Raw genomic sequence first — 13,920 nt, 5'->3', positions numbered from 1 at the left:
CACGTCTTTCTTGTTTTTCAGTAACAAATGCCCCAGAAGAAGATTCACCCTGTTCTTTCCTTCTTGCATCTTCATTTAGCAAACTGTCTTTAATCATATCTATGGTTAGAGTCCCCTCTGGCGTGGAGTTACAAATAGTCACCACATACGTTTCCCAACTTTCTGGTAAAGAGCTGAGAAGTAATAATCCCTGCATCTCATCATCTATATTCATTTTCATAGCAACCAACTTGTATGCAAGACTCTAAAATAGGCTTATGTGCTCAACAATGTTACCACCATCTTTATACTTCAAATTTACAAGCCTTCTGAGGAGAGAAATTCTATTTCCCACTGTCTTTTTCGCAAAGAGGTTTTCTAACCTTTGCCAAACAACATCAGCTCTGGTTTCATCTGAAATATGCTCATGCAAGTTTATATCCATCCATTTTCTAATATAGGCAATAGCTTTTCTATGTTGAACTTCTCATTCTTCATCGTCCATAATAGAAGGTTTATCTTTAACCTTGATAGGCTTATACAAATCTTTGCAATAGAGCAAATCTTCCATCAGACGCCTCCAAGTGGAATAATTTGATGAGTTCAATTTAATCATACCATCTGACTGCTCCATTTCAATCACACAAGAAAACTAGCACCAAACAACCTGATGCTCTGATACCACTTGTTGGGAAGAAACCTGTTAATGCGGAATAATCTTTTCCCTCTTTGTGTATCAAAATGGGTTCCTCATCAAAATATCAACTTGATATCTAAATGCTAATATCAACCAACACAGCATAAACAATAGAGCAATAAATCAATCACACAGTGAGACCAAATCTTTTTAACGTGGAAAACCCAATGTGGGAAAAATCACGGGACCGTAGTCCACCTCAAACTTCCACTATCAATAATAATGATAACATGTTTACAGTAGGTCTTCTCTAGAATAACTAGAGGATCAGAATAACATCAAGATGATAGATCTTGGCTCAAGGATAGCATATCTTTATCACGTAGGATGGATCTCCTCAAAAGAGAATTCTAGGTCTCACAGAGTGGATATCGCAGGAAAGTACCTTAGAGAGGGTAAACTGCAGATCAACACCGTTAGGGTTGTAGAGTTTACTACAAGGATTCTCCACATAAAATTTGGGTCGAAACTGACAACGTTTGGCCACCGATCGTCAAGCAGAAAACTCAGAAACCTTACTTTCTCTTTCTATTTCTCTCTCCTCTTTTCTCACTGCACGCCGTCGCACGCACGCTGCAATCTGATCTGTGCACCCACACTTGCACACTTCTCAATTTTGCCCTTTCTCTCTTAATTACTGATTTGGGCTCAATAGACCCAATTGTCCAAGCCAACATATGGACTGGACCCAACCCAAGCCCACACTTGCACACTTCTCAATTTTGCCCTTTCTCTCTTAATTACTGATTTGGGCTCAATAGACCCAATTGTCCAAGCCCACATATGGACTGGACCCAACCCAAGCAAATGCGAACAAGAAGTTCATTGTAACAAGGTTTAGATACAAAGTTACAGTCATTCTTGTCAAAGTCTTCTAAATTCTTGCACTTGGATTAATGTATTCAACTCCATTTCCTTGTATTCTCTAGGAAAAAGTGCTGACCCAACTCATTGTTTTTATCAAAAATATGATTCTTTCTATATATCTTAGGATGAGTGCTTCACCTACTTGGCTCTACTCTGCAATGGAGGTACCTAACAAAGCTTGAAGAGTTGGTGATACCATCATGGTTGCAAATGTGGCCAGTGGGGGATCATTTTGTGGTTCTTAAGAATGAATAGAATGATCAGTGCAATAATTGAAGAGATCTCTTGACTTAGAAGGAGAAGATTAATGTGGCATTGTCATTATGGAAGCAATGAGGAAGAAAGGTATGTCATATCCTACTTATCTCTGTCCATTCTCTATCTAAAGATTGAATCGAATGTGTTAGAGGGCCTCAACTGCCTCCACTTTGATTTGGTGCATATTTCCATTGTGTTCTTTCAGCTCCAAGACAAAAAAAAAAAAAAGGGTTTGACAACAGTGATGAAACACAGGACTCATCACAATCATTAGAAGAAAATTGCATTTATTTGAAGATTAATCTGCTTCATCCTTTCTGTCCATTATTGAGAATCACAAGCTTGCTATTTAGTATTATCAATTCAGATGTTGGTCACAATACCACACGCAACATAACTGTAAAATAGAACAGAATTCAAGGCAATTTTCTTCAAATGACTGAGTCACCTACAAACCTGTAAAATAGAGAACACAATACCACACGCAACATAACTCGAGACTGATTCTATATCTCATCTATCAAGATTTCCACTTTGTTTCAGATGATTGATTTCTTCTTAGGCAAAAGAGAAGCCGAATTTTTGTGCTTATGAGTGTTTTGCAGTATTCACGTTTCCTTTTGCGTTGCTGAAAATAAACATGGATATGGTAGGTGATTAATGGGTATCTGTGTTTCCTTGACATTAACATGAATCATGAAGGGAGAAATCATTTCAGTTTCGTCATTCTTAGGTATATTCAGAAGAACAAATCAGAAAACTACTACTTTGTCTGGTACAACTACAGCAGATATTTGACTGACTCACAGGTCTGCATCTTAGTTCTACAGTAATTCCACAACACATGATCTGTATGTTCCTCAATATATATAGTTTCATCACCATATCTTGGGAATGTAGTTTCATCACCATAATATACAGAAAGCCAAAATAGTTTCATCACCATAGCATGAGTCTCAACCAACCTCTCGATCTGCATTTCCGCTCAAAAGTCTCGGATTTTCCATGGTCAGTTCCGTTTGCAATGAGCATATTAGACATGACTGCCAATTACATCGTGAATGATGTCGATCTCCCTGCCATAAGCAGCAAAATATGATTGTGAGTTGCCACTCCAAAACCAGAAGACGTTAGATGGTGGAGACGTGAGCATGAAAGGTAAGTTACCTCAAAGCTCATTGATGTCTTTCTTCTTCTTCTTCTTCTTCAGCAGCTGCAGCAAAAGCAGCATTATCATCGACTAGGTTTGTCTCGAAGGTGCCGGAATGCTTGATGTAGTTTATATAATTGCCTCGGTCATCTTTGATGGAAAAATTAGGAAAGTGTTTGATCATGGGCCAGTATGCGCCATTTTGGAGGCATCTGCGGAGGAGTTGGGTGGTTCCGTGTACGTCCAGTCTCTGTAGGATAGTGAAATCCGCCAACCACTCTGGTAAATGATTGTATGGAAAGAAAAACCCGCCCAACTTCAAGAGCTCCAGTGCAGGGAGATCAGCAACAATCTCCAGATCTGAGTCACCACTTATACTCAGTTCTTTTACAGAAGGGAAACCTCCGATGGACTTGAGAGCACACACATCGGTCAGATCCAATGTGGTTAAGCAGGTTGCCTGTCGGATCAGGCCTTCCGGTAGGGACTTCAACTTGGGGCAATTTACGAGGTCCAATTTGTCGAGGCGACGCATAGCAAAGCCTTCCGCTACCCAATCCCACACTTCCATGTTAGTCATTTTCCTGAGTTCCAGCTGCCTTAGTTTCGGAAACAACGAAGGAGGAGAAGTAGGATAAGAAGAAGAAGGGCGCTTTGAATTCCGTTCACGATCATTTCCAGTAGCAGCAGCAGCTTCACACCCAAAAAATTCCGGTCCGATGGTTGTCACTGCACGTGCACCTCGTATGACAAGAAACTCCAAACTGGGGAGCTTTCCTAGCGGTGGAAGCAGTGGCCAATGATCGCAGTTAATTAGTTCCAAGCGGCTTATGTTTGGAAGAAGCGAACTGATGCTTGCAGACGCCATCCAGCTGGGGTACCGGAGGCCGAAGAAATTCTGTAACCTGAGCGAAACAACAGATGATGGTGGATGAAGTGCCACATCCAACACCTTCTCCATTCTTTCAATCTCTTCCTCCGTGTAACCATCGGATGTGAATGAGCAACTTAAAAGTAGTTTCTTCAGTTTTTGGTTACCCTTTAAGCCGCTTGTAGCCCTTCTTGGTTCAGCTTCCATGTACGTCATCTCCAACCTGTCAACGGAGAGGTATCTGAGTTCCTGGAGTCCGCCTAATACTTCCAATGGGCACATACCAATGCCCGTGTTCACGACGAATCCTTGGAGTTCATTGAGGTGCTTCAACCTTTTTATTCCATATGGAAAGCTCTCCAGCCGTGTACCTTTACAATCGAGTGCCCTTAGATTGACTAGTCTTGCTATACCTTGGGGGATCTGTGTCAACTGTCTACATCCAAAAAGGATCAAAAACTGTAAATTCATCAGATTGCATATGCTTTCTGGAAGCTCCGTTACAGAGCTCCAGGACACATTCAAGTATCTCAAGTGTATCAAATTTTCGATGTAGCACGGTAGGATCTTGATATTTATGAACATAAGATGCAGGACTCTAAGTCGCACGAAGTTTTTCAAGTACTCATCAATATCCTCCGCATATCCACTTGTTCTCGGCACCAACAATGTCCTCACTGACTCATGTTGCTTGGTCAAACTGACGAGATGCCGGATGTCCGTGGTTACAGTGGCCCCAATCGACAACCGACGCAGCTTCATCGGGGCGGCAGCACTTCTCCCCTCGTTTTGTACGTCACTAATGAACAAGCTCTCATCTCTCGATAGGAAATGGCCGAGCGATCGCAGCAGGTCATGCATCTTGGAAGACTCATCGTAGTCCAGACCGTAACGTTGCGATTGTAGAAGGCTCCTTTGAAGCAGCTCTCTGTAATATTGCTCCCCTGTTTCCTCCAAGCTAACATCTCCTCGTGCTTCGACAAACCCCTCGGCTATCCATAATCTGACGATTTCAGGTTCGTGAAACTTAAAATCTTCTTGGAACAAGGCGCAGTGGAGAAAGCATTGCTTGAGATGGGACGACAAGTCTTGGTAGCTCAGATTCAGTGCTCCGTGCACACCTTCGGGAAGCCCGGTCCGTGACCATGCGGCGCTGCGGAGAACTTCCTCCCACGCATTTCTGTTGAGTCCTCTGGTGCAGAGGACCCCTCCGATGGTCTTGATGGCCAGGGGAAGCCCTCCGCATTTCTCAACAATCTTCATGCCTGTGTCCTTGAGATCTTGGGCATCCCTTTCCTCCTCTGCATTCATCGTCGCCTTCTTGCGCAGGAGCGACCAGCCATCCTCCGGAGGCAGCAGCTTCATCTCGTGGAAGTGGGCCGCCTTCATTTGCCTCGCGATCCCTTCGTTTCTGGTGGTCACCAGCACCCTGCTGCCTGCTGCTCCTCCCTGCAAAGGATTGCGGAGCAAGTCGTCCCAGATCTGAGCATCCCAAACATCATCCAACACCAGCAAGAACTTGTTCCCTCTCAGGAGACCCGCCACCAAGGGCTCCAGCAGACTCCTGCTCTGTTCTCTATTATATTTTCCACCAGCACCTTCGATGATATTTCCGAGGAGATCCGTCTCGCTGAACTCTTGGGACACGCACACCCAGATGGTGGTGCGGAAGCTGGCTTTGATTTTACCATCATTGAACACCTTCTGAGCGAAGGTGGTCTTTCCGATGCCGCCGATCCCCACAATTGCCAGCACCACCACGTTCTTACTCGGATCTTGCTTTGTCAGCTGCTCCACCAGTGCCTTTGAGTCCTCCTCCAGTCGGTGGCCAACCATGTCAGACTCCATCACGGGGGAAGTTATGCGACTAACTCGAGGAACCACCCTTGGTTCGGCCGCAGACACATGGAGTTGCAGCTTGGACCTTCGGGCCGAGATCTCTTCCAGCCGATCGTTGAGAACCTTGATTTTGACGCCCACCGCATGTCTGAACTTGACCTCGCGAAAGCAAGCAAAGAAGGGAAATCCGCACAAGGTGGACGGCTTCGGATCGGACTCACGAGGAGTCCACTTCTCGGCCTCCATCCGGCACTCGTCGAGGAGGTCGTCGGCGTCGTACATGACATCCTTGAGCTCCATCAGCCAGTCGTTGACGTCCTCGTCCTCGATCCGCCGCTTCTCGGCGACGCGAAGGACAGAGTGGATGTTGCGGAGAGATCGTTGGAGGTTTTGGATCTCCCCGGGGACGCCCAACAGCAAGTCCACCTCCTCTTTAGCCATGTCCTTCAACGTACCGACCAGCCCGGAGATGAAGGCATCAAGAACAACGGCCATCTTTGATCACAGAGTGGGAGTGGGAGTGGGAGTAGTGTACCTCTCTCTTCTAAGTCTTTGTGTCAGCCAAGACAAAGGTGCAAGTTATAGCTGCATAAACTATATATATATATATATATATATATATATATATATACACACACACAAAAGAAAACTTAAAAAACTTAATTACTAAAATTGATATATCAACGAAAGATATATCCAAATCCAAAAGATGAAAATTCCTCCAAAAATTAAAGAATTTATTGGCTCTAATACGAGTGACTAATCAATTAGCCACATGATTTTCTTGCATGCAAGATTTTATAATCATTCATAATAAACAGTTGATGGAAAATATCCCTAACAACATTTAAAATTCATCACAGAGGGAGAAAAAAAATATTTATTTATAATATTTACTATCCTCATAAGTCTAGTATAATCCTTTAAAGATAATTTTTACCTCACAATAATTATTATCTGCTTTCTAAATATACCTACAACTCAAAAAAATAACGAAAGCATCTGAAGCCAATATTCTAAGAAATATTACAATTTAATTTGATCCAATCGAAAGCTAATTTTTCTCATTTAACCAAGCAAAATTAATGACTAATGTTTCTTATGGATTTGATTGACTTCTGATAAATATGTAAAATCATTTTAAAAAAATAAAAATATATTATATTATTAAAAATAACATCGTTAAGAACCCCCGAGAGCAATAAAATAAGAAGCCTCAAAATTAAACAAAAATAAACCCTCACCTAAATCGAAGACCATGTGGTGACCGAGAATAAAAAAGATAAAAAATCTTATTCTTGCACAGAAATCAAAAAGTCAACTAAACAGCACAACGAATCAATGCATGTTCAAGAAATTTTAAATTAATATTAAAAAAAATACTACTGTACTCACAAATCTCCAAACCGATCAACGGTGACCAGCAACTGTAGCACTGGCAAAACATGCATAAAGTAGGAGCGTCTCTTTTACATTCAAACCCAACTTTGATTGTACCGACGCACGTCTTTCAATCTATTACTACAAAATAATAGTAATAATAATAATAAAGTTAGTGTCATCTTCCGTTGCACAATAATCGAACAATAAGATTTTATACCAATTAAAGACTATGACATTAAGATAAAACAAGTTGGTTCTTGATGCGGTCTGCACTTGCTTAGGCCGTGACCTTGGGGCGGTACGGCTTGGTTCAGGGGTCCGGATGCCGAGGATCACAGGTAGAGCTTCTTGACGTCTTTGGGGAAGCGCTCGCGGCAACCCGATCGGGGTGTGGTCTTCGGAGATGGCTAGTTGCAGCGTCCCGGTAATGCGGTCGGTGCGTACCTGCACAAAGGTCGGACCGTCTCTTCGGCCCGACCCCTCCGACGGTCCTATTAGCGGACGAGAAGAGGATTTCTGTTTGTCGAACTCGTGCCCTCCCCTCCTTTTTTCTGTACCTTTAGGGCTCTGGACTATTTATAGTTTGGGTCTGATACTATCTGATGTTCCTGCCTGTCAGAGCAGGGTCGTGCCTCTGGCTGGATTTGACATCGCCATTAGGGTCGCGTGGCGGACCATCCTGTCGCAGGGTATGGGCGGCCTCGGTCGTCGCCTTCTGCGTTTGGGTGATCGTGCAGGGTATGGGCGACGTAGCCGTTGGCTGAGAGGGGGTGACGTTGGCGACGTCGGGTCAGCGTTAATGGTCGTTCACTCGGGCAGAGTGCGGGCCACGCGCGGATGGCATCGAGGCATGTCGCGTCGCCATTACTCCCTGAGGGGGGTCGCTTCGATTGTCCAACCATGGGATGGCTGGCATCACAGTCCGTGTCCCCGTTGACTCTATGGTGACCCCCCTATCACTTCCCCCCCCCCCTAGGCGGAGGCGTGATGCATTTATTTTTTAGAGTCCTGTGGATGGATGGCGTCCTTGTGTAATGTTTGACTCAAACGAGCGACTCGTAACGATTGGATCGTCGAGCCGCAAGTCGGGAAATGAACTGGAGTGACTCGGGATATGCTTTGAACCGACGAGTCGCAAGTCGGAGGCCGAACTGGAGTGACTCGGGATATGCTTTGAACCGACGAGTCGCAAGTCGGAGGCCGAACTGGAGTGACTCGTAATGACTGGATCGCCGAGCCGCAAGTCGGGAAATGAACTGGAGCGACTCGGGATATGCTTTGAACCGACGAGTCGCAAGTCGGAGGCCGAACTGGAGGGACTCATCATGACTGGATCGCCGAGCCGCAAGTCGCCTCGCGTTGGTGTTGTGCTTGGGACGCAGGCCTTTCTCGTACCTGGGAGTCACTGCTTTGCTGTCTTCCAAAGGCAGGAATGCAGGCGCCGTAAGTTGTGGCGGTGGGGTGTGCGACGCTGCACGCCACGTGGCGCTCCGAGGGGAGGTGGCGCGGTTCTCGGGGATCAGGTTCCCCTGGGCGGGATCTCCGAAATTGGTGAATGTGGGATTCTGAGGCGCCCTGCTGGCCTCGAGGGCCGCGATCTACCTTTTCCTTCCTCGGGAAGCTCGACCGTCGTCCACGGCTTATTATACATAAGCCTTCCCCAGAGGGGTTCCCCTGCCACTGCTTGGTTGCCGTTATTCTGTCCAGCCGCTGCTGCTCCCCGTTCGCCCTATCTCTCGACTCAGGCATTTTCCCATCGTCTTGAGGTTAGGATGTCTTTGTCTTCCTCCTCCTCCTCTCCTTCAACTTCTACCTCCTCTTCCGAGCGCCCCGGGGTTAGGCATTTGTCTCCGGGGAGAGTATCCCTAGAAGTGGGAGGGAGTTCTGCCCTGCTTGAGAAGTTCAAGCAGTGGCATGACGTAGACTCGGTGGTGACGGGGGAGCTTCTGGGGGAGCTTCGGGCTCGCTACTGGATCCCGGAGGGTTATACCCTGTCCGCCCCCCGTCCGGGTCAGCGCCCGTATGACTAGTTTCCTCAGGGGTTCGGTTTGACGGCGGGCGCCCTTGAGGCGGGGCTACGATTTCCACTCCATCCCATGATTGAGGACTGCCTCCATAAGTGGGGTATATCGCCATCTCAGATGGCGCCAAATTCGTGGCGCTATTTAGTCGTCTTCCTTGGAGAGTGTCGGGCGGCCGAGATAGCACCGTCCAGGGGTCTATTTCTGGCTTGCTTTCGACTGTGTCGGGGTCGGGGCGGCTATTACCTGGCCGCGCGTAGCAGGTTCAAGATCGGCGGCGCACCTTCCAACAATAAAGGTTGGAAGAGCCGGTTCTTCTTCGTCAGTTGCAGTCGATGATGGGGCTTCAGCACTGGGTGGACCTCCCGCTCTGTCGACAATGTCCTCCCGTTGCTTTCTGGCAGGGAGTCGGCGGATGTGGATCGTCTGAGGGGCATTCTGTCTTCTTCTCGGGCAATCGGGGAGATGACCGAGGAATGGCTGGCCACTGCAGGGCTGAGCCCGGCTGTCGGGGGTATGGTTGTTCTTTATGCCGCGTATAGCTTTTTGTCTCGAGCCGCCTGACCAACCAGGCTTTCTCTTGCAGAAATGGTGGATCTTCAATCTGTGAAGAAAACGTCTCAGGGCCGATCCAAGGTGGCCGCGCCTCGGGGTGGCGACGGTTCAGGAGCTGTCCTGAAAAGGGGGGCATCGGAGGGTGGCCCGGGCTCTCCGGACGTGAGGCGCCCGTCCAAGAAACTGAAGACCGCGGTCAGGAAGGTGTCCGCGAGGGCGGCTGCTCGTGAACGCAATCTTGCGAGAGGCGTTCCGCTGGGCGAGGCCTCGGGGGCTGCCATAGGCAAGGAGGCGGTCGGGTCAGCCGGAGGGGATCCTGCGCCAGGGGCTTCTTTGCGCCCGAAGTCGATGCGGGACTTGTGCCGCGTCGATGTGTCGGCCGGCGAGGAGTACCGGACTCCGGGCATGACCTGCCTACCTACTAGAGCGGCGGGAACTCCCTATGTTCCTCGGTGGTCCGCCCTTAAAGCGGACAGCCGTGTATGGGCCGATGGACCGATGGCCCAGGAGTTCATCCGGGGCGCGCTGCACCCGCTGTTGGCCAAGGAGCTTTACGGCATGACGTCGGAGGCCTTGGCAGATCGAGCGGCCAAGTCTCTGGTCTGGGTAAGTGTCGGCATCCCGCTCCCATTCAACGGCTATTTCCTGTGGATCTTGACGTGACATCTCGGTGCAGGGCCAACATTACGCCATGGCTCTGCTCGACCGGGCCCTTGACGCTGGGAAGATGATTGAGCGCCAATCGAGCGCCTTCGCCGCGCTGCGCCTCGAGAACGAAGAGCTGAGGCGGTCGTCCGACCCGGAGGTTGTAGCAGCCGCCGAGCAACGCGCCTCGGCTTTGGAGGAGGAGGTGAGGCGCCTGAAGGCCGAGCTGGAGGAGAGTCAGGCTCGGGCCCGAACGCTGGATGACGAACTGCAGACGCTCTCGAACGACGTCGAGTCTACCCGATCTTCGGCCTGGGTGGCTGAGGAAGCCCTAAAGGAAGAGCAGCGAGCGTTGCCAGAGCGGCTGGAGAGAGCGATCGTTGAGTACAAGGCCTCGGCGAGCTTTGAGCGTGGCCTGGTAAGGTCGGGGCGGGTGACGTATGAATTCGGATACCGGGTGGCCTGTGCTCGCGCCCGATCGACCCATCCGGAGTGGGAGTTGGAGCCGGACCCTTTTGCCGATCACCCTGCGGATGATGGTGTGGATATGCCGGGGAGCGTTCCCTTTGATGATGGGCCCGAGACGCCTCCTCCGAGTTGATTTGTATTTTACTTTTTGTTTTTGGTCGGGTCGGCCTTTGATCTCTGTATCGCCTACCCATTGCATGTACAGATCTTTTATATTGGAGGTAGTTCGTTCTGACTATTGTCGCGTGAGTCCCTTATAATGCGTGCCCTCGCACTCGGGGGTCCAGGTGAAGTTGTTGACTTGTTGCAGGGCCTGGAAGAAGGGCAGGCATCTGTCGCCTGACCGGGATATGAATATACTGAGCGCCGCCAGCTTTCCCGTGAGGCACTGTACCTCTTTGACGGAGCGGGGTGAGTGCATTCGGGTTATGGCCCGTACCTTTTCCGGGTTGGCGTCTATTCCCCTTTGGTGGATGACGAAGCCAAGGAATCTTCCCGAGCTAACCCCGAAGACGCACTTTGCGGGGTTCAAACGCATATTGAATCGTCTGAGGGTCTGAAAGGTTTCCGCCAAGTCGGCCAGGTGCGCCTCCGCGGTTCTGCTCTTTACGATCATGTCGTCCACATATATTTCCATGTTCCTGCCAATTTGGCGCTTGAACAGCTTGTCGACCATCCTCTGGTAGGTTGCCCCAGCGTTCTTTAGGCCGAATGGCATCACCTTGTAGCAATATATTCCTCTGTCGGTGATGAAGGCAGTATTCTCTTGGTCTTTTAGTGCCATGTGGATTTGGTTGTATCATGAGTATGCGTCCAAGAAGGTAAGGAGTTCGTAACCCGAGGTGGCGTCGACTAACTGATCTATCCTCGGGAGCGGGTAGTAGTCTTTGGGACACGCTTGGTTGAGATTGGTGTAGTCAACGCACATCCGCCAGCTTCCATTAGGCTTTTTAACAAAGACTACATTTGACAGCCACTGGGGGTACTTCACTTCGGAAATGAATCCGGCCTCTGTCAATCGGTCGACTTCTTCGCTGATTGCCTTCTGCCGGTCGGGGGCGAACCTCCGTGGCCTTTGCTTCACAGGCTTGGTCTCGGGATTGATGTTAAGCTGGTGTTCGGTTACCGTGCGATCGATCCCTAGCATTTCCTTGGGCGACCATGCGAATACATCAGCGTTTTCCTTCAGGAACTCGACGAGCTGGAGCTGGTTTTCTTTGGGTTGGGCCGCGTCGATTTTCACAGTCTGACCGGGCCGGTCTCCCTTTATCGGCACCCCGGTAAGCTGCTCAGGGGGTTCAAGGTGCGTTGGTGTGGCAGCCTCTTCTCGAGGGTCTGGGATATGAGGGCATGCCCTCTTCGGGAGGGAGACTGCGGTGAGGTAGCACCTTCTCGACTCTCCTGGGTCGCTTCGTGACTCTCCGACCCCTACCGAGGTGGGAAACTTGATGGCTCGGTGGTAGGTTGAGACTACCGCTTTCAGCTTGTTGAGCGTTGGGCGTCTGAGGATGACGTTGTAGGCCGAGGGCAGGCTGACCACCATGAACGTAGTCATTATTGTCCTGGTCCTTGGTTCCTCCCCAATGGTGACAGGGAGTGTGGTGGTGCCGAGCAGAGAGATTGAGTCTCCGGTGAATCCCGTGAGGGCCGAGCTTATGGGAATGAGGTCCTCGATGGGCAGGCCGAGCCTTTTGAAGGCGTCGAGGTACAAGACGTCGGCGGAGCTCCTAGTGTCGACCATTACCCTCTTTACCCGAGCGTTGGCGATCTGGATGGAGATCACCAGAGCGTCGTCATGATGGGACCGTTCCCCCTCCTCAGCCCCAAAAGAGATTTCGGGTTCTAGCTCGGGTCGGGGGCGTTTCTCGACCGAGCTCCGGGCGTAGGATTTCCTTGCGCTTGAGCTGCCGCCGCCTGCCGCCGCCTGCCGCCGGTCCCCCGATGATGACATCGACCTGCCTTTCGACGGGCATCCGGGGACGCGGGGTTGCTTTTGGAGGTTCCTTGAGATAGCGGCCGAGGTACCCCCTTCTGATCAGCTCCTCAATCTGGTTCTGGAGGTCGTGGCAGTCCTCCGTGTCATGGCCATGGTCTCGGTGGAACCTACAGTATTTCGACCGATTTTTGTAAGTAGCTCTCATGGGATTGGGGGGCCGCAAAAGACCTTTCTCCTTGATCTGGAGGAAGATCTCGGTACGAGGCGTGTTGAGTGGGAGGGGCGGAGGCCTCGGGAGCCGCTGCTCGGGATGGTCAAGCCTCCGACGGGGCTGCGGGTCGACCGACGAGGTGGCGGCTCGGGATTGCTCGATCCGCGGTATCTTCCCGACCGTGCGTCTTCCTGTTGCCAACGCTTCGCCGGCGACGTATTGGTTGGCACGGTGGAGCATCTCAGGGACAGTGGCCGGCGGCTTCTCAATTAGTGACCAGAAGAACCTCGAGGGTTTCAGCCCCGTCAGGAACGCCTGCATGATCACAGAAGGGTGAGTATCCAGCTACCCGTGGATCTCCGTGGCGAAGCGTGTTACAAACTGTGCGAGCGTCTCCTCTTCGTGCTGCGATAGCGCCAGCAGGGCGGCTATGGGAGGCTGAGGCCGCGCGTTGGTAAGGAAGCTTCGTTCGAACTCCTTGGCGAACTGGTCGAAAGATGTGATTGAGGATTGGCGCAGCCGGCTGAACCATGCGCGTGCTGGTCCTCTGAAGGTGGTCGGGAATGTACAGCACATTAGTGCGTCGGACGTGCCGTAGAGGGCCACCTGAGTCCTGAATGCGACGACATGCTCCGCTGGGTCGGAGCCGCCGTCGTACGTTTCTAGGGCTGGCACCCTGAAGTTGAGGGGAACAGGTTTCTCTTGTATTTCCTGAGCAAAAGGGGATCCACCCGAGGTGCCCTCGTTTGATTCGTCCCGTGACTTCTGGAGCTCACGTCGGAATTCGTCCAGGCGGCGGTTGACTTGGGAGAATTGTACCTTAATGAAGCTGTCCGACAAGGACTAAGCTGCCTCGGCCCCTCGGCCTCATGCGCAGCTAACACGCTGCCTCGGCCCCGCGCGCAGCAAGCACTACGTTGCCTCGGCCCCTTGGCCTCATGCGCAGCCAACACGCTGCACGCTGCCTCGGCTCCTCGGCCCCATGCGCAGGAAGCAGCCCGCTGCCTCGGCCCCTCGGCCCCATGCGCGGCCAGCCTGCG

The 13,920-nt window shown here is 50.3% G+C and overlaps 2 protein-coding genes across 2 annotated transcripts; both read right to left on the bottom strand.

Annotated features, from left to right (window-relative positions):
• Positions 1–2,514: 2,514 nt before the first annotated feature.
• Positions 2,515–6,216, bottom strand: LOC103980007 (disease resistance protein RGA2). The gene is made up of 2 exons (XM_065142278.1): positions 2,969–6,216; positions 2,515–2,877 (listed from the first exon to the last, which is right to left on the bottom strand). Exon 1 carries the CDS (start codon positions 6,154–6,156, stop codon positions 2,977–2,979), a length of 3,180 nt encoding a protein of 1,059 aa, XP_064998350.1. The 5' UTR covers positions 6,157–6,216; the 3' UTR covers positions 2,515–2,877; positions 2,969–2,976.
• Positions 6,217–12,550: 6,334 nt separating this feature from the next.
• Positions 12,551–13,201, bottom strand: LOC135639018 (uncharacterized). Its single transcript, XM_065152712.1, has one exon. It carries the CDS (start codon positions 13,199–13,201, stop codon positions 12,551–12,553), a length of 651 nt encoding a protein of 216 aa, XP_065008784.1.
• Between the last annotated feature and the right edge of the window lie 719 nt (positions 13,202–13,920).

This window comes from Musa acuminata, chromosome BXJ1-3 (genome assembly GCF_036884655.1).
Source record: "Musa acuminata AAA Group cultivar baxijiao chromosome BXJ1-3, Cavendish_Baxijiao_AAA, whole genome shotgun sequence".
In the NCBI taxonomy this organism is placed as follows: Eukaryota; Viridiplantae; Streptophyta; class Magnoliopsida; order Zingiberales; family Musaceae; genus Musa; species Musa acuminata.
The sequence above is the reverse complement of the archived record's forward strand: the minus strand, read 5'-3'. Positions and strand labels throughout refer to the sequence as shown.